This window comes from Tenrec ecaudatus, chromosome 7 (genome assembly GCF_050624435.1).
Source record: "Tenrec ecaudatus isolate mTenEca1 chromosome 7, mTenEca1.hap1, whole genome shotgun sequence".
Lineage (NCBI taxonomy): Eukaryota > Metazoa > Chordata > Mammalia > Afrosoricida > Tenrecidae > Tenrec > Tenrec ecaudatus.
Window position 1 is genome coordinate 43,340,307 of NC_134536.1, and position 25,963 is coordinate 43,366,269.

A 25,963-nucleotide genomic window follows, 5' to 3' on the forward strand; every position below is an offset into this window, starting at 1 on the left:
CTGGTCCCTCCCCCTAACATGTCCATCCTTGCTCCTAAGGAGCACTGTGGCTGTACTCTCTTCTGGAAGTCCATGGTGTATTTAGCTTTCTTCACCAGCAACATAATTCAAAGGCATCAGTTCATTGGTGTTCCTTACTCATTGTTCAGCTCCCATATGTGTATATGAAGCATTTAAAAATACCATGGCACATCTTAGTCTTCAAAGTGATGTCTTTGCTTTTCAATCCTTTAAAGAAGTCTTTCTGCAGATAAGCCTAATGCAATGTGTCACTTAATTTCTTGACCACTGCCTTCTGTGGATGCTGATTGGGAATACAAGTAAAATGAAATCCTTAAAAGTTTTTATCTCATCTGTCCATCTTGTACTTTGGCAAGCTTGCATGCTGCTGTGAGGTAGACTACCACTAGGAATTACCCATGGTGAACAGATTTCTGAGGCGCTTCTAGATTAAGAACAGATTAGGAAGAAAGAATAGGCTGTCTACTTCTGAAGGATTAGCTACTGAAAACCTTTGAGTAGTCCCTACAAAAATGTATTTTTAAAAATATTAGATCTATATTTTCAAATTAAGACATGCCTGCAAGATAGGCTTTTTATAAAAAGCAAAAGAAAGTTGGTTTTTAAAAAAATCCAGAACTAGTATTTACTAATCTGTGGACTATTTCAGGGAATATTTAAAAGTTTTGATAGGAGCCTTTATAATAACACAGTTGTGTAGCTCAATTTTTCTTTGAGTAGCCCTAATTTTTTCACCCCTACCCTCATAGCAATAAAAATGGACTAACACCATGTAACATAGACTTATTCTTCATTGATAACCTATTTAGAAGGTCCAGGAGCTGTGAAAATACACTAATATACTAAAATGTCCATTTATTTGGAAGAAATTACATTATGGCTACAGTTTCTGTTTTAACATACACTGATTCAGGGAGGTATTTTGATAAATTTATGGCATTTAGTATGAATTATGTCTTTAATATTATGTATTTTTAATTAATGGTACAGTCTCAGGGTTCCACTGATTTTTGACTAGTGTTTGTTAACACCATGCAATTATTTTACTTTCTACTCTACTCTCTTTTTATACCACTTTTAAATTAACAGCCATCTCCCCATTTTTTCCAATACTAGACTTCCTTTGATAAGTGTTGCCCTGGTTCAAGGCCGGGCAATGGGTGGAGGAGCAGAATTTACTACAGCATGTGACTTCAGGTAGGATGAAAATCGCATTACTCCTTGAAAAAATCGCATTACTCATACAAGCTGAAATTTGTTTTTTTCCTGGAAACATAGTAATTTATATATTTCTAAACAGGGTAATAAATTAATGAATATTTTTGTCTTATGATTAAAAATATAAATTCAGTCTAGTATAGTACCTTACTATTACCATTACTTTATTATGCTTCTCAAAAAATAACAAAATTATTTTGAATAAAATAAATACATGCTAGATGAGTACTAAAAAGTATAGAACTTTAAGATTGAAAAGAATTATACAAAGAAAAGTAAACAACTGGGTAAGAGAAAGAATGTGACGGAAGAGAACTGCTGTAGCTGAACTTTTTCCAGTAAAAAGAGGTTTTCTAATACCCATTTTATGTCTTTACATGACATGTAGTAAAATTAGGGACTTTGGGGAAGAGAAGGGCATAAAGTTATAGAAAATTATTTGGAACCAATAGCACTTGCAATCCCTATAATCACTGTAAATGTTGTCAGAGTGCCATTTCGTAGACTTAAATAAAGTTTTCGTTGTGTTCAAAAATTGCTTTCCTGGTATTACTCCTGACCTTTATGATTCAGGTCTAAAGAGAACCAGTCTAGCTCTCTTTGATCTCTAATGACTCATATACATGAGCCTCTTTATATTGTGCATGGTAATATGAAAAGCATAATTGGGGACAGAAAGGCAAGCTACCAAAGAACCTTGGAGTCAGAGAGATTCAGTGCCAATTGTCACTTTTGTCTCCTTGATTTTGAGTGAGAACTATTTAATTTCTCTAAGATTCAGTTTCTGTGTGTGAAATGAAACTCTCTCTTAAACGTTTATGGCTGTGCCCTGTATGACAGGATTGCCCCTCAGGGCTTCCAGGCTGGTAGCTTTGTGGGAGCAGGTCCCAGGTCTTTTCTCCTGTGGAGCAGCCGGGGAGTTGGAGCGGCCTGCCTCTCAGTTAAAAGCAGGGCGTTCAGCCATTGTGCCACCACAAAACCATTATTCTTTATGATGACTTTAAAGAAGGCCTATATAGATTTTTAAACACTGCTTAACCTAAATCGCACAGCCGGCATGCTAACAGTAGTATTGCTCAGACTTTGTGGCTCTCCCTAGACTGTTATCTCATTTGTAGCCGTGTCCGCATGGTCACGTACGGCATATTTTCAAACACATTAGTTCTCATTTCACTGAGAGGGCTCCCAAGCGTAAGGGTAATACTGTCTTCCTTTTTTTGTCTTTTCCATTTACTGTACAGTTGATCGTGGCAAAGATAATTGTTGGGCTATACACTAAGAGTAGATATGTGTTACTTAAATGTTTGATGCTTTTTCAGAGAAAGTTAATCCTGCTACAGCATGTAGTGTTTGGGGCTAGGGGAAAAAATAGTAGGCTTTTCCCTTTCAGCATTGATTCTTCAAAGCCACTTCCATAGTCAAGATACCGAATCTTTTTGTCACTCAATATGTTTGCACAGTTTCCTTCCCCATCAAGCCCATGGAAACCACTGATCATTTTCTTTCGCTCTAAATTAGATTTTGTGGATATGTTTATAAAGTTTGGTATAAGTGGAATCATACAGTATGTGTTTTATTGTGTCTTCTTTCAACTAGAACAATATGGATGAGTCTAGCAAGCATAGTGTGAAGCAAAGGGAGCCAAACAAAAGGATATATACTGTATGATTTCGTTTACATAAAGTATAAAAACAGGCAAAATTAAACTTTTTGAATGAATCAGGATGCTGGATACCCTGGGAGTGGGTAATGATTGAGATTTGGCACAAAGTGGGCTAATAATATTCTATTTTTGAGTCTGAATGATAATTCCCTGGGCATGTATATTTAATAGTTGTCTGTTTCATTTCTGTTATCATAAATTCATGTATTCTACTAGATATGGATAAGTAAAGTAGTGTATTTTTTAATATTGGAAGGGTTAGTGCAGGTTTATAATATAAAAATAGATACATCATTAAGCTAAAAGTGTTTAGGGTTGTCAGCCATTTGAAACAACCTTCTTTGTATGGATTGTGTATCAAAGTGTTTACAGTTTAGAATCTTCAGAAACACATTCCTGTGCAAGACATGGTTAAACAAATAGGAAATCAATAAACTTAAGCATCTATACTTTATTCAAACCTATAAAGATGACATTTTGTCATAATGAGCTTAGTGTTCAATTGCCACTCTTTGAAAACCAACAAAAAGGCCCCGGATTTTAGACCTAGATTTGCCAAAGCCAGCTATACATTGATAATATAATTCCTGGACTACAAAGAGGAGGATGGCTACCTAGTTCAGTACTAGATTTTTCTCTAGAGAACTTAGGTAAGTTCACAAAACTTTTTTAAGTTTTCATGATTTTTGTCATCTTTAGATTAATTAGGATGAAAATAATTGAGTAGACTTATTATAGCATCTCACTTTTATCTGTTGCTGGACAACATCACCTAAGCTGTAAGCTTATTTTGTAATTTGGAGTTATATTTTCTCTTGATACTCATGTGCCCCCTTGCACTCATTTACCCATTGACCACTTTCAGTCGTTCTAGTATATGAGATAGTTAGGATGTATCAAGAAGCCTAAAATCAGAAAATAATAAACAATGAGTTTTTACTGGAGTTTTTAAAGGCCTTTGATCTTAGTACTTACACTTACAAAAACCTATCTTAAGGAAATAATCAAGGGTGTAGAAATCATGATTAGTATGTATGTATGTGTGTGTATGTATATATATATGTGGATTTGTTATTATAGCTCTAAAAATTGAAATCTCCAAACCTAGAAGTATGGGTTACATTAGGGCAATTCATAAATGAATAGTACAAGTTCTCAGTATATAAAGATAAATTCCTATTACTTAAAAATGTTTATATAAGATATATATGTTTAGGAAAAATATTAATATGGAAGGGAAAAACAAAGAGCTCTTAAGAATTCACTGAAAAAGCTGCCATTCGAGTCAATGCTGATGAGTCAATACCGACTAATAGCTACCCTATAAGACAAGGTAGAACCGCTCCGGTCAGTTTCCAAGGTTGTAACTACTTAAAGGAGGAGCTGATAGTTTTGAACTGCCAACCTTGTGGATCACAGCCTAACATGTAACCACTACGCCAATAGTCTTTTTTTTTTTTAATAAAGAATTGCTGGAAATTTTATTTCCTTTATATTTTTTTGTATTTTAAAACATCCTACAATATGTATATATTATTGATTTTTTTGTCATGTTTACAAAGACATAAATATTTCATCAATTTGTACATGCACATTTAGTGATAACTATATTCAAGTTGTGAAACCATTTTTAGCCTTTTTAATTATACCACCCTCATTAACATACCTTCAGTGCATTCTCAGCATAAGCCCTCTTTCCCTTTCTCATCCCTGACAACCACGACTTTGTTTCTGCAGATTGCTTATTTCATAGAAGTGGTATCGTAGAGTGCTTGCCCTTTGTGAATGATTTATCTCATTCAACCTAATGTCCTCTAAGTTCACCCATGTTGTGCTATGCACTGGGGCCTCATTTCTCTTTATGACTGAGTAATAATCCATTGTACACATATGCATTTTGCTTATCCATTCTTCGTCGGTTGGTGGCTATTTTGGCTGTTGTGACTAGCAGTGCAGTTAACATTGCTATACATAAGTGTCTGTTCATATGACACTGTTGTGAGGTCTCTTGGTTGTGTATCTAATTTTAAAATTGCTGGGTCATAACGTAGTTTTGTGTGTAACTTTTTGATGTACCTTCCAACTGTTTTTCACGGTGGCTAACTTAAAATGCCACCAACATTTCTCCAAAACCTGAGCAGCACTTTTTATATGTTATCTACGCTTTTGATCATTGCCATTCTGATGGAGGTGAGATATGTCTTGGTTTGGTTTTGATTGGCATTCCCTGGAGGTGCCAGGTTAGACAATGGGCAGCCAACCATAGATATGGCAGTTCAGAGCCAGACAAGAAAGACGAGGCTGTCTGCGCCTGTAAAAGATTTACCATCTCAGAAACCTAGAGGCACAATGAGCCAGAACTTCCCTGATGGTAGTGGGTTTTGATTCAGGAGTGCTTAATAGCTTTGAGAATCTTTCATATGCTTATCAGCTGTTTAAAATATCCTCCTTGGTGACATGTCTGTTTAAGACCTTCACTCGTTCTTAAAATTGGTTATCGTTTTTTTGTAAAGTTGTAGAATTACTCTTTAAAATTTGGATATTAGACTTTGATCAAATATTGGAGGGAGTACCCCCCAAAAAAATAAATGGAATTCCCCTCTACCCCCATAGCTGTGTAATTTTTTTCACAAAACCATTTTATCACCTTCAAAGTACCCTCCATTACACTTAATACATTTGTCAAATCTGCAATTCCACTCTTGGCAGCATTTTTCAAACTCATCTGTTTGAATGGTTGACAGCACCTCCCTTGTTTTTTTTCCTTCACCTCCTTTACACCATCAAATCGCTGTCCTTTCGTGCCCCTCTTCATTTGAGAAAGTTACACGGGACGAGATCAAAGTGAGTAAGGTGTGCGGGGCAAGGGAGAGGCATGCTGCTTTTTGCCCAAAACTGGCAAAACTGAGATGGTTGTGTCAGCAAGTGTATTGTTGTGGTGGCAAAACCAGTCCCCTGTCGGCCACAAACTGGGCCTTTTTGGATGCCCACTGTTAACGCAATCTTTTCAGAACCTCTAAAGAGAAAGCCTGATTAACAACAGTCTGAACTGGTAGAATGAACTCCAAATGCACTATCTCCCTCACAGCCAAAAAACAAATGAGCATTGTCTTTATCTTTAGTTTCACCTGACGAGCTTTTACGGGCTTAGGTGATGATGGCGTCTTCCACTGGCTTGATTGGTGTTTGCTTTGGGGGTCGTCAGAATAGCACCATGTCTCATCACCAGTAAGACCTTGGGGGAAAAAATCTGGGTCGTTTCCAAAGCACAGCATGTTTCCACTAGACACTCTTTTTCCTGGTCAGTCAGACCCCAGGGCACAGCGACCCTTTTCATTCTCAAATCTTGTGTCAAAATTCGCTGAACTGGTATAAGGCATCATGCAAAAAAAAAAAAAAAAGATATAAGTGTGTGTATGTATGTGTATATATGTGTATATGTATATATGTGTATATATGTATATATCATATTAAATGAAGGAGGAAGTGCAGAGTGGAGACCCAAGGCCCAAGTGTCGACCAATGGAGATCCCCTCATAGAGGGGTTTAGGAGAGGAGATGGGTTAATTAGGGTGTGAGGTAATATCGATGAAGAACACAGCTTTCCCCCAGATCCTGGATGCTTCCTCCCCCCAACTACCATGATCCGAATTCTACCTTGCAGGGCTGGATGGGACAGAGGCTGTACACTGGTGCATATGAGGGTTGGAGGTACAGGGAATCCAGGGTGGATGATACCTTCAGGACCAAGGGTGTGAGGGACGATGCTGGGAGAGTGGAGGGTGAGTGGGTTGGAAAGGGGGAACTGATTACAAGGATCCACATGTGACCTCTTCCTTGGGAGAGGGACAGCAGAGAAGGGGGAAGGGAGACTCCGGATAGGGCAAGATATGACAAAATAACGATGTATAAATTACCAAGGGCATATGAGGGAGGGGGGAGTGGGGAGGGAGGGGAGGAAAAAAAAGAGGACCTGATGCAAGGGGCTTAAGTGGAGAGCAAATGCCTTGAGAATGATTGGGGCAGGGAATGTATGGATGTGCTTTATACAATTGATGTATGTATATGTATGGATTGTGGTAAGAGTTGTATGAGTCCCTAATAAAATGTAAAAGAAGAAAAGAGAAAAAAATGATTAGGGCAAAGACTGTACAGATGTGCTTTATACAATTGATGTATGTATATGTATTAACTGTGAAAAGAATTGTATGAGCCCCAATAAATTGTTAAAATAAAAATTTTTAAAAAAATTCCAACTCTAAAAAAAAAAAAAATTCGCTGAACTGAGCTCTAAGATAGTCCAGATAATGTCCCTACCTCTTCAGTGGTCCGTCATCAGTCTTCAAGCAAAAGTGCATGAATTTTGTCAACATTTTCATCCGATCGGGAAGTTGATGGACGTCCTGAACAAGGGTTGTCATCAATCGACATTTCATTATTTGCAACAAGAAGACCATCGTACACTTGATTATTTTCCACAGTGCTAACCTTTTAAGCAGTGCTCAACATAACAAGTTTCTATAGCATTGTTCCCAAGCAGGAAACAAAATTTCACAGCCACGTGCTGTTTTCTTAAATTGATCATCACAAAAAACAAGGTTTGAGCAAGACTGCTTTTCCGAAAAAATGCATTGATCAGAGAGAACCTTCCCAGGTTATACTACTGGGTATACTAACGCAGTGAATTGCATGACGCTCCTCTATCGGGAAAAATGAGTACTACAAAGCTCCGCTCTGCTGAGTGCAATTCCATTTGGGGGGGGGGCGGGTAGTCTATTTTGCAGGAGTCCTGGGGGTGTAGTGGTTCTATCATGGGCTGTGATCCTCATGGCTGACAACTCTATCCCACCAGCAGCTCTGTGGGAGAAAGACTGGTCTTTCTACTCCTGTAAACAGTCTTGGAAACCCACTGGGGAATCAAGTCAGTGTAGACTAGATGGCAGTTTCCAGACTCTGCTATTCTTTAAAGGAACAGAAGGGAGCCATCATGCTTTTATATTCTGGTTTTATGTTAAATATTACAGGGAATAAACATCTAGGATTCTGGAACTACACAGGTTAATGTCTACACTTTACTTAGACTCTTCATTATTTTTAAAAATCAAAGTTGCCCTCCTTATAAAATCTTAACTCTTTAGTAAAACACTGAAGTAAAAAGAATCCTTAAATGTTTGACCAACATTATCTAGTTGTGATAGAAGGATGGAACAGGGTGGTGATGAAACCTAGTTGTTATGCTTAAGTAAGTTCAAAATGTTAGGTGGTGTGATAGGTAAAATAATGCCTCCTCCAAAAATTATGCCCACACACTATGCTCCACAGTTAGGTGATGTTGCATTAAAATGGCAGTATGAATTTCAAAGTTCTGAGCCTTCAATTACAGGCAGTTTCCTGGATTATCTGTATAGACCCAGTCTGATGACATGAGCCCTAAAAGCAGAGCTGAGGCAGAGGGGACATCAGATTGGAAGTAGGACTCACCCTGTGATTGCTGGCTTTGAAGATGTAGAAAGGAGGCCATGAGCCAATGAATGTGAGTACTGTAAGATGAAAACAAGCCTCACTGGCTGAAAGCCTACAGGAGCCACATTCCTAGAACTACAGGGAACTGAATTTTATCAACCACCTGCATTAGCCTTGAAGAGAATACCCAGTGACTAAGACAGAAACTAACCAGAACACCCAGCTGAGTCACTTTATACCAAGACTTCTGAAAGGACTGAGATATGTAGGTATTATTTTAAGCAGTTAAGTTTGTGCTGGTAACAGCTAACAGATACAGGTATTGATAGTTTTGAAACAATGTTATATTTTATGTGCACATTACAGTGAATGTGGATAATATTTGGATACTGTTAAAATGTAGATTCTTATTTAATAGATATGGGTTAGGACCTGAGATAATGCTGACATTGTTCATCCTTGAATCACTTATTAACTAGCTGGTGCTCGGATGTCTTACTGGAGCCCTGGTGGTGTAGCAGGCAGGTTACTAGAGATGGCGCTGCTAACCACAAGTGGTTCACCAGCTTCTCTGTAGGAGAAAGAGGAGGATCCCTGCTCCTGTAAAGATTTAGTTTCCTAAGCCCAAAGGGGCACTTCTATAGGGTCACTATGTGTCAGAATCGACTTGATAACAATGAGTTGTTGTTATTTTAGGATTATCTTAAAAATACAAAATTTGTAAAATAAAACCGCCACCCTCCAAAGATGAGTAGCTAACATTTTGCTCTATTTGCTAAGATAATTATAAAAGTACATCAATTTTTGAATTATTTATAAAATTAGGATGTAATATATAATTTACATTTAGTGGCTTTACATCAACATTAAAAGCAGCAACTTAGATTAAAATAGTCCTTCAGTATACATGTACTGTATTTTTTTCCCTAATTTTTCTTAGAATTGAGTCAGTGACTTTGTTAGGGTTCTCTAGAGAAACAAAACCAGGACATTTATGATTATATATATTTATTTAGATGGGTATATAACATAAGAGTATAGAAGACATTATTCTTGCGCCGTCCTCTTAAAACAATTCTCAACCCTGCAGTTTAGAATCTGCCTTTCTATTTTCCAATCTCTTACATAATTTTCATGAATATAAATAACCCTTTGCCCTAAGTATTAGCATTTCCAGATGTTACCCATTAGTTCAAGGTATATTACAAAGAAAAAGAGCTGTAAACATGTTTGTTCCAAGAGAGCTGATTGTAGGTAGCTATTCTTATATTTTATAATGGCATAATAAAACTTATGCACAGTACTCATACTCATATCCCTTCCATCTAACTTGATAATAGCCGTGCTTAGGATTATTTAACTGAATATTAATATGAAATCATAGACATTTCCTCTTCCATTTTACTACCCACATAAAAATAACTGTTTTCACCACTAACTTTGTTCCTCTGGCAGTTTCTTGACAGACATTGGTGCTAGTCAGTTGAGAGTAGGAAATTAAAGGTGAGATTATGGGGATAATCTTTGGGCTCATTCCTCACATTTCTGATAATGTAATATGTATGATAGGTAGAAAATGGGAGGGCAAAGGTACCAAGAAATTTCTTAAGATATTATGGTCAGAGGTGTTGCTAATCATATAATTTTATATTCTAATGTAAGCACAGTGAATCATTACCATTGAATATGCACTCTAAATAAAAGGACTCACAATCTCTCATCCTAAATAATCCCAAACTTTAATTCATGGCATCCAATTTGTTGTTAATCTTGTGCTTTTACTTAAATATATTGCACATTTATAAAATAAAAATTTCAAATGTGTAGACATCTGAATGCAGTATCATTTCTACCTTTATTTGGAAATGTAAAAGTTTTCTATAGTTTGTATATTAATATGTTAAATATGTATCAGTATACAAACCCGGGACATTGCTGTATAAAGGATGGATGAGAGTCTGGTCACACCAGTTATTGAAAAAAAAAAAGTCAGAGCTCTAAAGATAGATTCAAACACCCTCCTTCACATTGTAAAATAAGGACCATACCATGTGGTACAGGGAGGATAAGGCATTTCTTTAAAGAGATGTCCAAATATAAATATATGCCCACATAGATAACTTTTGTTTTGATAATATCATCTATATGCTACCCCAACATTTAGGACTTTAACCAATTTTTAGGTTTTGTTCTTGGTAGGTTCCATCCAGTCAGTTCCGACCCATAGTGACCCTAAGTACAACAGAAAGACCTAACTGACCCTGCACCACCCTCACAGTTGGTCTGATGCTTGCGCCATTGTTGCAGCGGTGTGGTCAATCTAGCTCCTTGTGGACCTTCCTCTTTTGCTGCCCCTCCCTCTACTGTAACAAACATGATATCCTTCTCCAGGGACTGGTCTCTCTTGACATGTCCAATGTAAGACGAAATCTCCCCATCCTTACCTATAAAAAACCCTTTGGCCATACTTCTTACAAGACAGATTGGTTTGTCTTTTAGGTTTAGCTGTTTTCAAATCAGTTTGCTCTATTTAATACAATCCTTTTACTTTCTACTGTAACATAGTTCTGAACCAAAATCAGTATAGATAGATTCCAGAATATAATTTATAACCGTAACATATAGTTTTTTCTGACTAGTATCTCAGGGTTAGGTTCATTATGAAAAACATTCCTATCACTGGGGCTATCAGACATTATTTCTGGAACTTTTATTCACTTAAAATTTTTTTGACATTGTTTGTTTATTCCAAGAAAGCAGTACCCCTGTCATAATTGTGGGATTAAGATTCTTAGACCTTTATTCTTCCTTCCCGTTTAAAATCTAAATTGAAAATGTCTATCATCATGGTATTCACCCCAAAAGTAATTTTTCATAATGAGGCATAAGTTTCCCTTGTAAGAATACATAGCAATCAAGAAAACAATTATAGAGGGTTGATAGTCTTTTGTGAGGTGTGGGATGTTTTTATTGGGATACTTCTGTTTAAAAGGTCAAAGAATCTATTTGCTGTGCTTTGGGCCAGTGGAACATTGAGCTTGTGGAAAACCAAACCCACTTACAGTTTAGTTTTGCAATTAGTGATTTGAATGCGTTAACTTTTCCTAAAAAATAAAATTCAGCCATGCATTTGGCCCAAATTAGAAGGTTTGACATAATAAAAACATCTCTTGAAAGCATACAATTCTATTAAAACTGACAGCATTCCCTAAATAATACAGCCTTGATGGATGTTTATACTATACAAATTCTTACCTGGCAAATGTAAAGCCTGCTGCTATGGCTTCCAAATTGTTACCTCTCCTTTACTATTCAACTCATTGGAGGTTCAGAGCACACAAAATGAAGCTAAGCTGTCTAATTTCAGTCCTGGTTGTCATACACTGTGTGGCCTTGTAAGTTATTTAACATGTTTCTCAGTCTGTAAAATGAGGATAACAATAGTATTGTACTTATGTCATAAGGTTCTGGAAGGATTAGTCAATAAAATTCCTGAAACAATTGGTATTAAAAAAAAAATTGCTTGATTCTACCTCCTTAGACCCCCCCCCCCTAGAGAAGAATAGAATGGCCCCTTAGGTATTCCATGATCTTTACAGAAGCCAACTAACTCATTTTTCTCCTGTGGAGCAATTGATGGGTTTGAACTGCTGTCCTTTCAATTAGCAGTCAAGCACTTTAGCGACTGTGCCACCAGTGCTCCTTAACAAATAGTATAAGCTCATTAAAACAGAGCCACTGCCAGAATTGAATCGAACTCATGGCAACCCTGTAAGACAACGCCGAGGTGCTCCGCTGGGTTTCTAAGTCTAGATCTTTCCAAGAGCAGTTAGCCTCATCTTTTCCCCATGAAGTAGCAGAAAGATTTTAACTGCCAACCTTACAGATTGGCAGTCCAACACTTAATTCAGTGCTCCCGCAGGGTTCCAAAACTGTGATATGCTGTTAAATTAAGGTGACCAGACATCCCGATTTTTAACAATTTGTCCCACGTCCGTACCATTTTTAAAAAGTCCCAATTTTTGGAAAGAATGCACAAGTTAGGGAACGGTGGGAGAATGGGAAGGAAACATACATAACACATAATGCCATTCAAACAGCTGCTGATTAGTTGCCTGTAGATGTGGAAAATATTGTTATTAAAATATATTTATTCCTTATATATACACTGTACGTTGAAATGCTTAAAGAATTTTGTGAAACTGTGAAAGTCGAATATCAGAAAACACTTGGATACAGTAAAATGCGCTGGTTAGCTCTTTTGCCAGCTGTCAAAAGAATTTTGAAAATGTACGATCCTTTGAAATCCTACTTTCTATCACAGGATAAATGTCCTAGAATTTTAGAAGAGTTTTTTTGAAAAAGAATCTTCAAAAATTTGGCTAGAGTTTATACACAATCAAGCAGCTCTTTTTCAAAATGCTATAAAACTTATTGAAGGTGACAAAATTTCAGTAATCGAAGTAGCAAATGAAGTTAATAATCTAAAATGTTTATGTCAAGAGCGGTTAGAAAATAATTTTCTTCTGTTAGCTATCCGTAATAATATAAGCCAGCTAGAAGAACAAGGTGCAATAAATCATGCAGATATCATGAATCATGTTCTATAGTAATTGAACATTTTCATTTAGTTACATTAAAACAAGAACTTAATTGGAATGATGTGTAAAATCATTCAATTGTATTACTCAAAATTTCCCATATAGTAATATTTCTGAAAAATGATCTTTTTAATGAGATATTATTTAAAAATATATTGATATGGAAAAGGTTAAATCTTGGGCATCAGCAAAAATCACAATAGAGAACAAATGTTTAGAAATATTTCATCATTTTGTAACAAACCATGTTCCGTACAGTAGTACACTAAAAGTGAAATACACGCTGTCCTTACCAGGAACTAATTCTACGACTGCGTTTTTTTCTACAGTAAATAAAGTGTGGACATCAGAAAAATCACAATTAAGTGTTGAGACTTTGAAAGCCATTTTATGTGTGAAATATAAGTTAACAAATTCTTGTAAAAAATTTCATGACCTTTTAAATGACAACAGCTGTCTACTAAAAAATTTCACTCAAATGAGAAAATATGCCAAAGAATAAAATACTATACCTAACTTTTTAATGTATTATATTTGTAAATTGTACTTATGTTGAAATTTTAAAATATATATTACAATACTATTTTTGCATTCTATGAAAATTTTTGTTGCTCCATATAGACCAAATTTTTTATGAAGAACCACCCTCCCCCCACCCCCGTCAATGGTGCCCAGCTTTACCAATGTTAAAATCTGGTCACCTTATGTTAATGCTAAGAAATTTTCACTGAATAGAACAAGAAAGATATTAGACCTTTTCTAAAGTTTTCACGGTTTAAAATTAAATCTAAATTCTTTGCTAAGGCCTGTGTGTTTTGATTTCGACCCTCATTACTCTCTATTACTACAACCTTGGCCTGTTACACAGACACTTAAGAAGTTCACTTTCCTCTTTGACATCACCCTCAACCCTCCCCCCACTCCCCTCCAAAACCTCTCTGCATGGTTCACGTCCTCAGGTAGTTGCTCACATATTCAGTGTCCTTCTCGGTCTAAAAGAGCATGCCCCAACACAGATAATGCCTGGCTCCTTGCCTTTTTCTCCCCCTTTCTTTCTAGCATTATCACCACTGGCATATTGTTTAGTGGCTTCTCTCCTTCTGGACAAACAGATTTTATATCAGCTCTTCCTGCAGTCTCCCAACGCCTTGCATTGGAACAAAACATTTCATTGGCACTAGGTCAATTCAGATTAATAGCTGACCGCATAGGACGGAGTAAAATTGTCATTGGTTTCTGAGTCTGTACATCTTTATATGATCAGAAAACCTACCTTGAAGTGGCTGGTGGATTCTGCCGGCACTGAAGTTACGAGTCCATGGTGTAAAACCACTGTGGCACCAGGAATCCTTTGGTCTTGGACGTGTTTGTTAAATATAGGAGGCTGAAGATAGAATAATGGGATTGAAAGCGCATGGAATTTTCCAAACTTTGAAGCCTATACATACTTAAGTATGCACATGAGTGTGTGTGTGTGTGCATGTGGAGGTATATATAAGTGCTATTAAGGTTGGTTGTGTTTTGTTTTTCTTTTTCAGGTTAATGACTCCAGAAAGTGAGATCAGATTTGTCCATAAGGAGATGGGTATAATACCAAGTTGGGGTGGCACAACTCGGCTGGTTGAAATAATCGGCAGTAGACAAGCTCTCAAGGTGTTAACTGGGGCCCTCAAACTGGATCCCCAAAAAGCTTTGAATATAGGAATGGTTGAAGAGGTCTTACAGTCTAAAGATGCAACTCAATCTCTAGAAGAGGCACAAGAATGGCTACAGCAGTTTATCAAAGGGCCACCAGAAGTCATTAGAACATTGAAACTGTCTGTTTCTTCAGTCAAAGAGTTATGCTTAGAGGAGGCATTAGAGAAAGAAAGAGATCTTTTAGAAACAGTCTGGGGTGGACCTGCAAATCTAGCAGCAATTGCTAAAAGAGAGAAATTTAACAAATAGTTTTACAAAAGGTGAAGTATGACAAGAAAAGCTCCAGTGGTTACTATGTATAAAAATTCAATGGTAGAATTACTTTGAAGACTAGTAGTAATGTTCACATTTATTTCTAACAATGTTTTTGGTAACTTTATTCTGGTGTAGTTTTCAGTTCATTTGTCCAAAAAGGGCGTCAAAAAGTTCATGAATAAAAAGATCCTTCAATAGTTCCATGAACTTTCTGAAGCAGCCTCATATTTACCATGTAATTTGGAACATTTGATTGGGGCTTTGTTTGTGGGGAAATTTTCATCTTTTTAATTTCACTTGTTTATAAATTTTAGAAGCTTCCTTGTATACAACTGTTAGCTAAAAAAATATTGCCATCCTCACATTCCTGTAGTTCTCAGCCAATAACTAAAAAATTTTTAGAAGTAGCTTCTACACAAAATTCCTTACGTTATTTTCCCTTATTAATTTGCCCTTATTTTATTATTTGCCCTTATTAATATGTGAGTGAACTTGCAGCTAAAAGTAAGAGTGTGTTCAGGGGGAAAAGAAAGTAATAGGTATGCTGGTGGTTGTCATTTTCTACTCTAAACCGAGTAGTTTTTTATATAGCCTTACTTCACACACAAATTCCTCCACTATAAATCTGGAGCCTTAAATTTTTAGGAAATTCCTATTTTAAATTCTCTCCTACACGATAGCCACCAAATGGAAGGAATTTAGCAGTTCCTTAGTAATACCAACAGTTAATATACATGGCTGTTAAAAGTTTAGAGGTTCACCTGACAGTCTACGTTGGAAAACTCAGCTTTTTCATTGTGCGATGAAGTGACACTGCTGCCACACACACAAGGTAGATGAAGTGAGTTGGAAACGAATTGAACAGCACAGCTGCTGACATTTTTACGACTGTTTATGTTGTTTTTTTTGTTTGTTTATGTTGTTTTAAAGTAATTTGCATCAAATCATGTAGGAAGACTTTAAAGATTCAATATCAAGTAACACATTTATATTTGATCAGGTTTTTTTCTGAAAAATAACATCGTTTATACTTAGCTCTAAAAGTTATTGACCATCTCAGTAACAGACTTTTTGAAAAATGAATGTTGTCAAAGGATTGTCACAACCCTAACCATCTAACAAAGGGTAAAGATAATTCCAAAGTAGCTTAGTTTTTATTCATCATAGCATTAAATTCATATCTGAAAATGTTTAAAAGCTTTTTCTTCTCCCCCGAGCCAATATGCCAGATTACCAGATAAATGCCATGCACATTATGTCACCATAGGTTATAAAACTACCAAATAAAAATGGCTTTTGTGGTTCACATTTGTGTACAGTGAGTTTGTATCTACTTTTAATATGCAGATTAACAAAGATTCGTATTGAAAATAAATCATCTCTGGTCTAGACTGTCACCTGTGAAATTTCAGGCTCTAGCCTTTAATTTTTTAAAATCATTTTATTAGGGGCTCATACAACTCATCACAGTCCATATATATATATATCAGTTGTAGAAAGCACATTTGTACATTCATTGCCCTCATCATTCTCTAAACATTTGCTTTCCACTTAAGCCCATGGCATCAGGTCTTCATTTTTCCCCTCCCTCCCCGCTCCCCCTTCCCTCATGAACCCTTGATAATTTATAAATTATTTTGTCATATTTTGCCCTGTCCGACGTCTCCCTTCACCCACTTTTCTGTTGTCCATCCCCCAGGGAAGAGGTCACATGTAGATCCTTGCAATCTGGCCCCCCTTTCCAACCCACCCTCCCTCCACCCTCCCATTATCTCCACTCACGTCACTGGTCCTGAAGGGATCATCTGCCTTAGATTCCCTGTGTTTCTGATTCCTATCTGTACCAGTGTACATCCTCTGGTCTAGCAAGACTGGCAAGGTAGAATTGGGATTATGATTTTTTTTTGGGGGGGGGATGCATTTAGGAACTAGAGCAAAGTTATATTTTTCATCGTTGCTACATCGTACCCTGTCTGGCTCATCTCCTCCCCAAGCCCCCTCTGCAAGGCTATCTCCAAGAGACCTACAGATGGCCTTTGGGTCTCCACTCCTCCCCCCCCCCTCCACTATGCTAAGATTTTTTGTTCTGATGATGCCTGATAGCTAATCCCTTCAACAAACACCTTGTGATCACATAGGCTGGTGGTGTGCTTCTTCCTTGTGGGCTTTTTTGCTTCTGAGCTAGATGGCCGCTTGTTTACCTTCAAGCCTTTAAGACCCCAGACGCTACATCTTTTGATAGCTGGGCACCATCAGCTTTCTTCACCAGATTTACTTATGCACCCATTTTGTCTTCAGCAGCTGTGTCGGGAAGGTGAGCATCATAGAATGTCTTAGGCTTTAATTTCATATCCACATATATACCTATAGATTAGGCCCAAGTATCTATCCTTTATTATGAAATAAAACTTTTCAGAGCAGGTAACAATTTCAGCTGACCAAGACCAATTCAAACCCACCACTATTGTATAAACTTAGCAAAATTGTTTTTCATCTGCTTTCCAGACTCAAACAAAAGACGAATTCTTTTTGGTAAACTGTAGTATTTATTAAATTATAAATTTTGTAATCAAAAAGAAAAGTGTGGATCCAGGGAAACCTCAAACTACAAGGATTAGACAGCAAAGCCTATGGAAACACAATGAATTGTTACAGAAAGGATTCTGAAACTTATTAGCTGTTTTCTTTACATCACCATTTCAGAGACTACAGTAAAATGGTTATTTTAAAATCCCAAATTCACATCTATTCTCACATTAATAAGCTTCCTGCTCATACTGATACCAAATATGTTATAGGTGCCAATTTTTAGTAATTTTGTCAATTCATGCAGAAAAGTAAGACAATGCAAGAATCAGATGAGGACTGTTAATGCACGGATAATATACACCTGGCCAAAAAAACTAAAGAAAGTAAGCAAAACACTATAAAATGAACACACCTCAAGAAAACTGGGTTATTACTAAACAGCTCTCATTATTCATACTCAAGTTCCTTTCATTAAATAAATTTCTCAGGGGCTTGTTAGACATTTTAATTAAGGTCTATCATTCCCATACCCCTTCCCACCCCAACAATGCACTACTAGGGATGAGTATAATGCTACGTGGGCAGAAATTTACAGAGAACCATTTCAACCTTGAGTGTGAGTTGAAGACTGGTTTAAACCTCAGTTACAGTGCACTGTCCATCAGGCCTTCTGGATCTGACACTCACTGTTCCACCACCTGCTACTGGTCGGTCATTTCCGGATCGATCAGATACTGTCTGGTTTGCATTCGGAGCCACAAGTCTCTGTTGGGTCAAGGAGTGCTGTGCAGCAAATGCGGCGCCGTCTTCACTGTCGCTACTGGCGTCTGACTCCGCTTCTTCCATGGAGGTGTCTGGCGCGGGTACCCTGCCTAAAGATGGAGATTCGTGGTCTTCTCCTTCACCCCTGTGACTCCTTTCAGCTATGCTGTCTCCACTGAGTTGCAAATGAGCAAAAGAGTCTTCCAGAGAAGTGCTTGCATCGGGGGATGGTGTTGCAGGGCTTGCTAACGGACCATCTACTGATGTTAGTGGCCTCACAGTAGATGATGCTAGAGGCTGAATGGAGGGTCCACTCTGTGCTGACACACTGTCCGCGCCATCAGCAGAGCTCTCCCTCGCTAGGTTTACAGTATTAGAGTCACAGTCCAACCTAAGTCCAGCTACTCCCTTCTTTGGTATATCAATTATATCCCGTTTAATCTTCCTGCGACGTCCATGCTCATTTCTCCTATATTGAACCATATTTTCAAGATCAGCAACATACAGAAACCCAGCAATTAACATTTCAGTGCTCTTTTTACCTTTGGAAAAAGCGTCTTCCAGCTCTCTACTAGTACGCTCATCATACTGCCACCACCCATTTCTTCCTTCATAATACCAAGCATATTCTCCGTTTCCTCTACTTGCTGCCTTCAGTTCTTCGGGTGACAACAAGGTTGGCTTGTCAAGGAAATCCTCAGGAATTTCTTGTCGACACAGGGCACACCTCTTTCCAAGCCAAGAAGCTCCTTTTACACACAGATAGCAGAAAACATGCTTACAAGGCAGACTGACTGGGTGAACACAGCTTTGTAGACAAATGGCACATTCAGGGACAGTTAGAGAAGGTGTGGTATTAGAACAGGACTCGTTGGGTTTCCTATTTGTAGGAAGCATGTTTATCGAGTGATCAATTTCGCCACAGCCAGCCATCCTATGAAAGAGAAAACATTTAATATTAGAACAGTGCCTTAACTGCCTTAATATTTTAAATTCAATAATATAGGAAGCAGTTTAAAGCACTTATGTAAGCACAAATATAAACCAACACACTAGACTGGGGAAACAAATATAAAAGGGAAAAACAATTCTTTACCAAGTAAATATTTAAAAAACATGAGTTCTTATATAATATATGACAAATAGACTATGAAATTCATGCAATGCTAATATCCTCGAAATTCTCTACCTTTGCTGTGCATCTGAAAACACTGGCATAAAAAGTAATTTCTGACATAATTGATCAGTCCCTCTCTCCATGAAACAAGATCCTAAAGGACTTTTCTTGGTTGTCTGTTTTCTAAATCATTTTATAGCTAAGATAAACACATCTTACATACGGTAATACAATTATTACCTATCTATAAATAACTCACAAATTCCTATCATAGTTCCGATGTCTCCTTTTATTTATCCCTACACCTATATTTTCAATCACCTAATTCAGATATCATCTAGATGCCTTCAAAATTCCAAAACTCAATTGCTTGATCTACTTCCTTCTTGTCCCAGCTAAGTTCCCCGGTAACACTATTACTTACCCAAACCAGAAACATACAAATCATCCATGGAAGTTCTCCCATTTATCTCCATCCAAATATCATTAAGGCTTGTAATTTTATCTCTTTTAAGTATCCCTAACAAGCCCCTGTGGCCCAATGGGCTGTGACCACATGCTGAGCAGTTAAAAACCATCAGCTGTTCTGTGGAAGAAAGATGAGGCTCTCTAATCTAGTCAGCAGTCTCAGAAACTGTCCTATATGGGGCCATTATGAGTTGGCATCAACTCAATGGCAGAGGTTTTGTTTGGAGACCATCCCTAGGGCCTTGATGCAAGCACTTTTTATTAAATTACTATAGAAGTCTTTTGTTCAGTAAAGCCATACATCCTTAGATAAAAGGTTACATTTCTAAGATACACCAAAATCAATAATAGGATCTGTGTGCTCTCTAAGGTCTCCCATTCCAGTTTCATCTCACATGAAATTCCCCTTCAGTCAAGTTTCCAGCTACACGAGCTACTTCCTCCAATCACAGTGGGGTTTTTTTTCCTCCTATACAGAACACTTTATCCTTACCTCCTATGCCCCAGCTCCTCCAAGCAAACTGCTGTTTACCCTCACAGGCATGCTGTTTCTTTTGATTACACTCCACCGAATCTACTACATGATCTGGCAGATAAAAGCAGTCATGTATATGTGAATAATTCATACTGCTAACTGCCCAAAAGAGTGGATCAAACCCACTATCCAATTCATGGGAGAAAGGTATGGCTACCTGCTTCCAAAAGAATTTCCAGCCTCAGAAGTCCCTGTACAGACTGCCAGAGGAGTCAGAATCAACCTGACAGCAGTGGTTTGGTAATAATGATACATACGAGGTGGTACCCAAGGTTTTTTGTTTTTTGTTTAAAACCACCTTATCACCTTCAAAGTACTCTCCATTACACTTACTACACTTGTCAACTCTGCAATTCCAATCTTGGAAACAGTTTTCAAACTCATCTGTTTGGATGGCTGAGAGCACCTCCCTCATTTTTTTCTTCACCTCTTTTACTTCGTCAAATTGCTGTCCTTTTGGATCCCTCTGCATTCACAGCAACAAAAAGTTGCGTGGAGTGGAGTCAGGTGTGTGGGGACGAGAGAGGCATGCTGTTCTTTTTGCCAAAACTGGCACACAGAGATGGCTGCGTGGGGGGGGGGGGGGGTGTGCATTGTCATGGTGGCAAAACCAGATCCCCAGCTGCCACAAATCCGGCCTTCTTGTTATACACTGTTAAGCAATCTTTTCAGAACCGCCAAATAGAAAGCTTGAATAACAGTCTGGCCTGGGGAACCAACTTCAAATGCTCTATGGGTTGACATTCATCCACTAGGGAAGTTGATGGATGTCCAGAACAAGGTTTATCATCAATCAACATTTCACCCTTGTTGAAACAAGAAAAGTGCTTGTACACTTGAGTTTTTCCCAGAGCGCTGTCCTTATAAGTTCTATTCAACATCCCAACAGTTTCTGTGGCATTTTCCTGAGCAGGAAACAAAATTTCACAGCCACATACTGTTCTCTTAAATTGGCCATCACAAAAAAACCCGAGGTTTTAGTGAAACTACTTTTATGAAAAAATTCACTTAGCAAAGAGAACCTTCCCAGATGACACCACTGGGTGCACTAACTCAGAGTGACTTGCTTGATGCTTGCCTAGCAGGGAAAATGTACTATGAAGGCTCCAATACACGGAGCTTTTATCTGGTATTTATTGGGTACCTTATTGTATGAGAATTTAAATAATATTAATTTTAACATGTTAAAACCCTATAAGATTTTACTTTAAATCCTTTAAGATGTATGGAAATTCTCTTGGTTAACCTAAAGATCCATTCTGGAGATACACACTGAATAAGGAAAAAATATACATTGCTACAAACCAAATGAGGGATGCTAATTCATTGTAGTATGATTAACACAATGAAACCAATAATAAACAAGATATCAAAACTTAGGCCTTAATCTCCGTATTAGTCATGTGTTCTTGCTCTTGGACACTTAAACTCTTGGTCTAAACATCCTTATCTGCAGATCAGGATACAAAGTGTATATGAAGGAGTCTCCCATAATCATTGTAATCAATATGGCTGTATAGAGTTACATTGTGTAGCACTACTATAGCAAGAAAATGAACTGAGTATCAAAGTTGACCTGAAAAGGAGACAAAAAACAAAAAAGAAACAATTTATCAAACTAATTCTAACAAGCTGAAACACTGACCTAAAGTTTATAACTACTTTTGTCTCATCAATTCATATAAACATTTATTAAACGCCCCTACAAAAGTGGTAGTGCTGTTGGGTAAGCATTGGACTGCTAATTATAAAATTAGTGGATCAAGCCCAGCAGCTCCTCCTAAAGAAAGATGAGGCTGTCTGTTCCCATAATATTTACAACTTTGGTAACCCTACGTAGGGTCTCTAAGAGTCATAATCCATTCAATGGCAGTGGAATTAGTTTTTGCCTTTATGATTCATACAATTACATATTAATGATTGGATCTAAAGATGACTTCGATACACACTGTTAAGTATGAAAATAAACATGCAGTAAATTGGAAACCATGAATTTGCATTTAAATGTGAGTAACAATCTGTACCAGTTAATTCTGTTGTATTAAATACAACTTATTTAAAGTTTAATTTAGAATTTAACACTTTTTAAAAAGGATCTTTATTCTTTTCGAAGATCACATGCTCAAAAATGGTCTCATGGTTACAAAAGATATTGTTAATAAAAAAGTTTACACTAATCACAATTTGAAAAACAATACTTATTTGGACTTTAATCATATAAAACTCAAGAATCAGATTCATTGCCACTGAGTTGATTACGACTCATAGCAACTACTGAACATAGTAGAACCACCATGCCAACTTATGGGTTACTCTGGATACTTTAGAGAAACAAATCCACAGAAACTCATGTATATGAGTTTTATATAAAGGTTCAGTGCACATCAATAAAACATCCCAACCCAGTGCTGCCCAAGTCCACAAAACCAATATTAACTCATATTTCTGACACCAATCCACAAAGTCTTCCTCCATCTCACAAAATACATGCAATGACTCACAAAATACATGCAAAAATGCATGTATGTGCAGGAGGAAAGTCAAGCCAGTGAATGTGTAAGCATCTCAGTGCTGGCAGGGGTCTCAACGGCTGCTCCAGCACCCAGGGCTACATTGGGGTAGGTTCATGTGACTTTTCCTCAGGGATGTCTTGCAGGAAGTGAGCCCTGTCAGTTGAAGCAGGGAACTGGCCAAGGCAGCTACACCCTGGTGCAACCATCACAAAGCAAGAGATCCAAGAGAAACTGAGCCATTTATCCCTCCACCCTTCATTTAACCCCACATGTGTTTATTGGCCAGGTTGGCACAATTAACTAACTCAACTTCTTTTTTGTTGTGAGTGAGTGAGTGAGTGAGTGAGTGAGTGAGTGAATTAGTAAGAGAGTGAATAGTGAATAAATTAGTGAGTGAGTGAGGGAGGGAGGGAGTGAAGAAACTCAACTTCTAAGGCTGTTTAGGGAACAGTCTCATCTTTTATCTGTGGAACCAAACACCAGTCCATTTTATTGTTTTTTTTCCCCTGTCTGCTTGGTTCCTTACATAATAGATATGTTTCAAAACTGACGGATTATTTTTGAATAGATCCCCCGTTATCTTAAAAAAAAAAGGAAATAGCACATCATATCAAAGAACTGATTACTGAAATACTACTTTCCAAACCCTTTTCAACTTTTCCTTTACTACATATTAAAAAAAAAACATTTTAGTGAGGGCTCTTACAAACTCTTGTAACAATCCATACATCAACTGTAGCAAGTACATTTGTATATATGTTGCCATCAATTTCTAGACATTTACTTTCTATTGAGCCCTTGGTGTCAGCTCCCCACTGCCCCCACCCAAACACACTCCCTCCCTTTACTATAATCTTTTTTTTTTCCTTACTATAATCTTGAAGGCTATATAAACCAACAATGTGCAATAACTTTTTCCTACCAATGGAAAGTTCTATCTTAATTAAGTAGAATATATGTTAGGCACTTGAGGCATGTCAGAGATTAACCATTACCTTACTTTCCAAGATACTGTACCTTAAAACAGAAGATGAAGGGGTACCCCTCAAAAAACAAAAAAGGGTCCACTTTTGTAATATGCATTTTCCCCATTAAGTGAGCATCAAGCAACTCCCTCTAAGTTAGTGTACCCAGTGGTGTCCCATGGTAAGGTTCTCTCTGGCCACAGTGAATTTCAGTGCATTTTTTCGTAAAAGCAGTTTCGCTGCAACCTTGTTTTGTTTTTTTGTGATGGCCAATTTAAGAGAACAGCGTGCAGCTGTGAAATTTTGTTTCCTGCTCAAGAAAAATGTGGCAGAACTTTTGTGATGTTGAACACAGCTTTTAAGGGCAGCTCTATGGGAAAACTCAAGTATTTTATCATCATGACAATGCACCTGGTGATGCAGCCATCTCAGTGCGCCAATTTGGGACAAAAAACAGCATGCCCCAAGCAGCTGACTCACCTGACATCTATCCATGTGAATTCTTTTTGTTTTTGTGAATGCAGAGGGATCTGAAAAACAGCAATTTGATGAAATAGAAGAGGTAAAGAAAAAAAATGAGGGAGTGCTGTCAGTCATTCAAACAGATGAGTTTGAAAAATATTTCCAAGAATGGAATAGCAGAGTTGACAAATGAAGTTAAGTGTAATGGAGAATACTTTGAAGGTGATAAAACTGTATTTGAAGACATAGCTTTGAGATAAACATTACCAGATTTGGGGGGTACCCCCCTTGTTTCAACTGTTTTCCCACATGTACAAAAGCCCATTAGCACTTTTAGTACAAATCCATAAGGTGATTCTACCAAACATGGAAAGAAGAATTAACTTCATTCCATAGCAAATGCTTTCCAAAAAAGGGAGGGAAGATTTTCTACCTCATTCTAAAAGGCCAGCATTCTTGACATAAGAAAATTCCTGGCCAGTATCCCTTATGTATACAGATGCAAACTTTTTCTTTCTTTTTTAAAATCGTTTTTTGGGGAGCTCTTATAATCAATCACACATCGTGTCAAGCACATTTGCACATGTTGCCATCATCATTTTCAAAACATTTTCTTCTACTTGAGCCCTTGGTATCAGCTCATTCCCCCCACCCCCACCCCACACGCTCACCCTCATAAATCCTTTTAAAATTATATATTGCTATTTTCATATCTTACACTGTCTGCTGGTTCCCTTCACCTATGTTTCTGTTGTCATCACCCTGGGTGGTGGTGGTGGTAGGGGGGAGGCAAGGGTTGAAATGTCCATCATTGCAATCAGTTCCCCATTTCTCCCACCACCTTACCCCTACCCTCATAGCATCATTACTCCCATTATGGTTTGAGAGGTTTATCTGTCCTGGACTCCATGTGTCGAGAGTTTCTTATCTGTCGAGAGCTAGACATACTCTGGTCTAGCTGGATTTTAAAGGTAGAACAGGGGTCATGATAGTAGGGGGGAGGGAGCATTAAAGTACAGGAGTGTTTTATGTTTCGTCAGTGCTATACTGTACCCTGGCTGGCTTGTCCCTTCCCTGTCACCCATCTGTGAGGGGGTGTCCAATTATCTACAGATAGGCTTTGGGTCACCATTCCAAGCTCCATCCTTTGCATTGATAAGATTGTTTGGGTCTTTTGATGCCTGATACCTGATCCTGTCAACACCTCGTGATTTTTCAATACAACACTAAGTATCCAAATCCAACAACATACAAAAAGAACTATATACTAAGACAGAAAAAAGGAATACAGAATGGTTCGACAATGTTGAAAGCTATCATGTAATACACGATATGAATAAAACAAAGAAGAAAAAATTATCATCTCAGCCAATGCAAAAAAAGCCCCAAACAAAACCCAACACCTTTTCAAGAAAAAAAGACTACAAACTAAATTGCTACTATCATAGTTCAGGGACAGTGAATTATTTAATGTGATTCTTCTAGCCAAATTCTCCAATTTTCACCAAATGACCTTTTCCTGCATAGGTCTAGTACAACAGTTCTTAACCTCTGGGTAGCGACCCCTTTCACAGGGAGCATACAATTCATAACAGTAGCAAAATTACAGGTATGAAGTAGCAACAAAAATAATTTTATACATTTGCTCTCCACTTAAGCCCTTTGCATCATGTCCTCTATTTTCCCCTCCCTC

General features: G+C 37.5%; 2 protein-coding genes across 9 annotated transcripts in view; one reads left to right on the top strand and one right to left on the bottom strand.

Annotated features, from left to right (window-relative positions):
• Positions 1-16,215, top strand: part of ECHDC1 (ethylmalonyl-CoA decarboxylase 1) — a 30,121-nt gene extending 13,906 nt beyond the window's left edge. For all 4 annotated transcript variants that reach the window (XM_075554583.1, XM_075554581.1, XM_075554582.1 and 1 more), the window contains exons 5-6: positions 1,138-1,218; positions 14,505-16,215. In XM_075554583.1, the coding sequence (XP_075410698.1) occupies positions 1,138-1,218; positions 14,505-14,913 (490 nt within the window). In that variant the 3' untranslated portion in view covers positions 14,914-16,215. The remainder of the gene's footprint in view (positions 1-1,137; positions 1,219-14,504) is intronic.
• A 460-nt stretch (positions 16,216-16,675) lies between these two features.
• Positions 16,676-25,963, bottom strand: part of RNF146 (ring finger protein 146) — a 32,610-nt gene continuing 23,322 nt past the window's right edge. For 2 of the 5 annotated variants that reach the window (XM_075554590.1, XM_075554585.1), the window contains exon 2: positions 16,676-19,144. In XM_075554590.1, coding sequence (XP_075410705.1) covers positions 18,082-19,143 — 1,062 coding nt within the window. In that variant the 5' untranslated portion in view covers position 19,144 and the 3' untranslated portion in view covers positions 16,676-18,081. Of the gene's footprint in view, positions 19,145-24,288; positions 24,339-25,963 lie in introns of all 5 variants that reach the window. The other 3 variants (XM_075554586.1, XM_075554587.1, XM_075554588.1) reach the window with 2 other exon arrangements.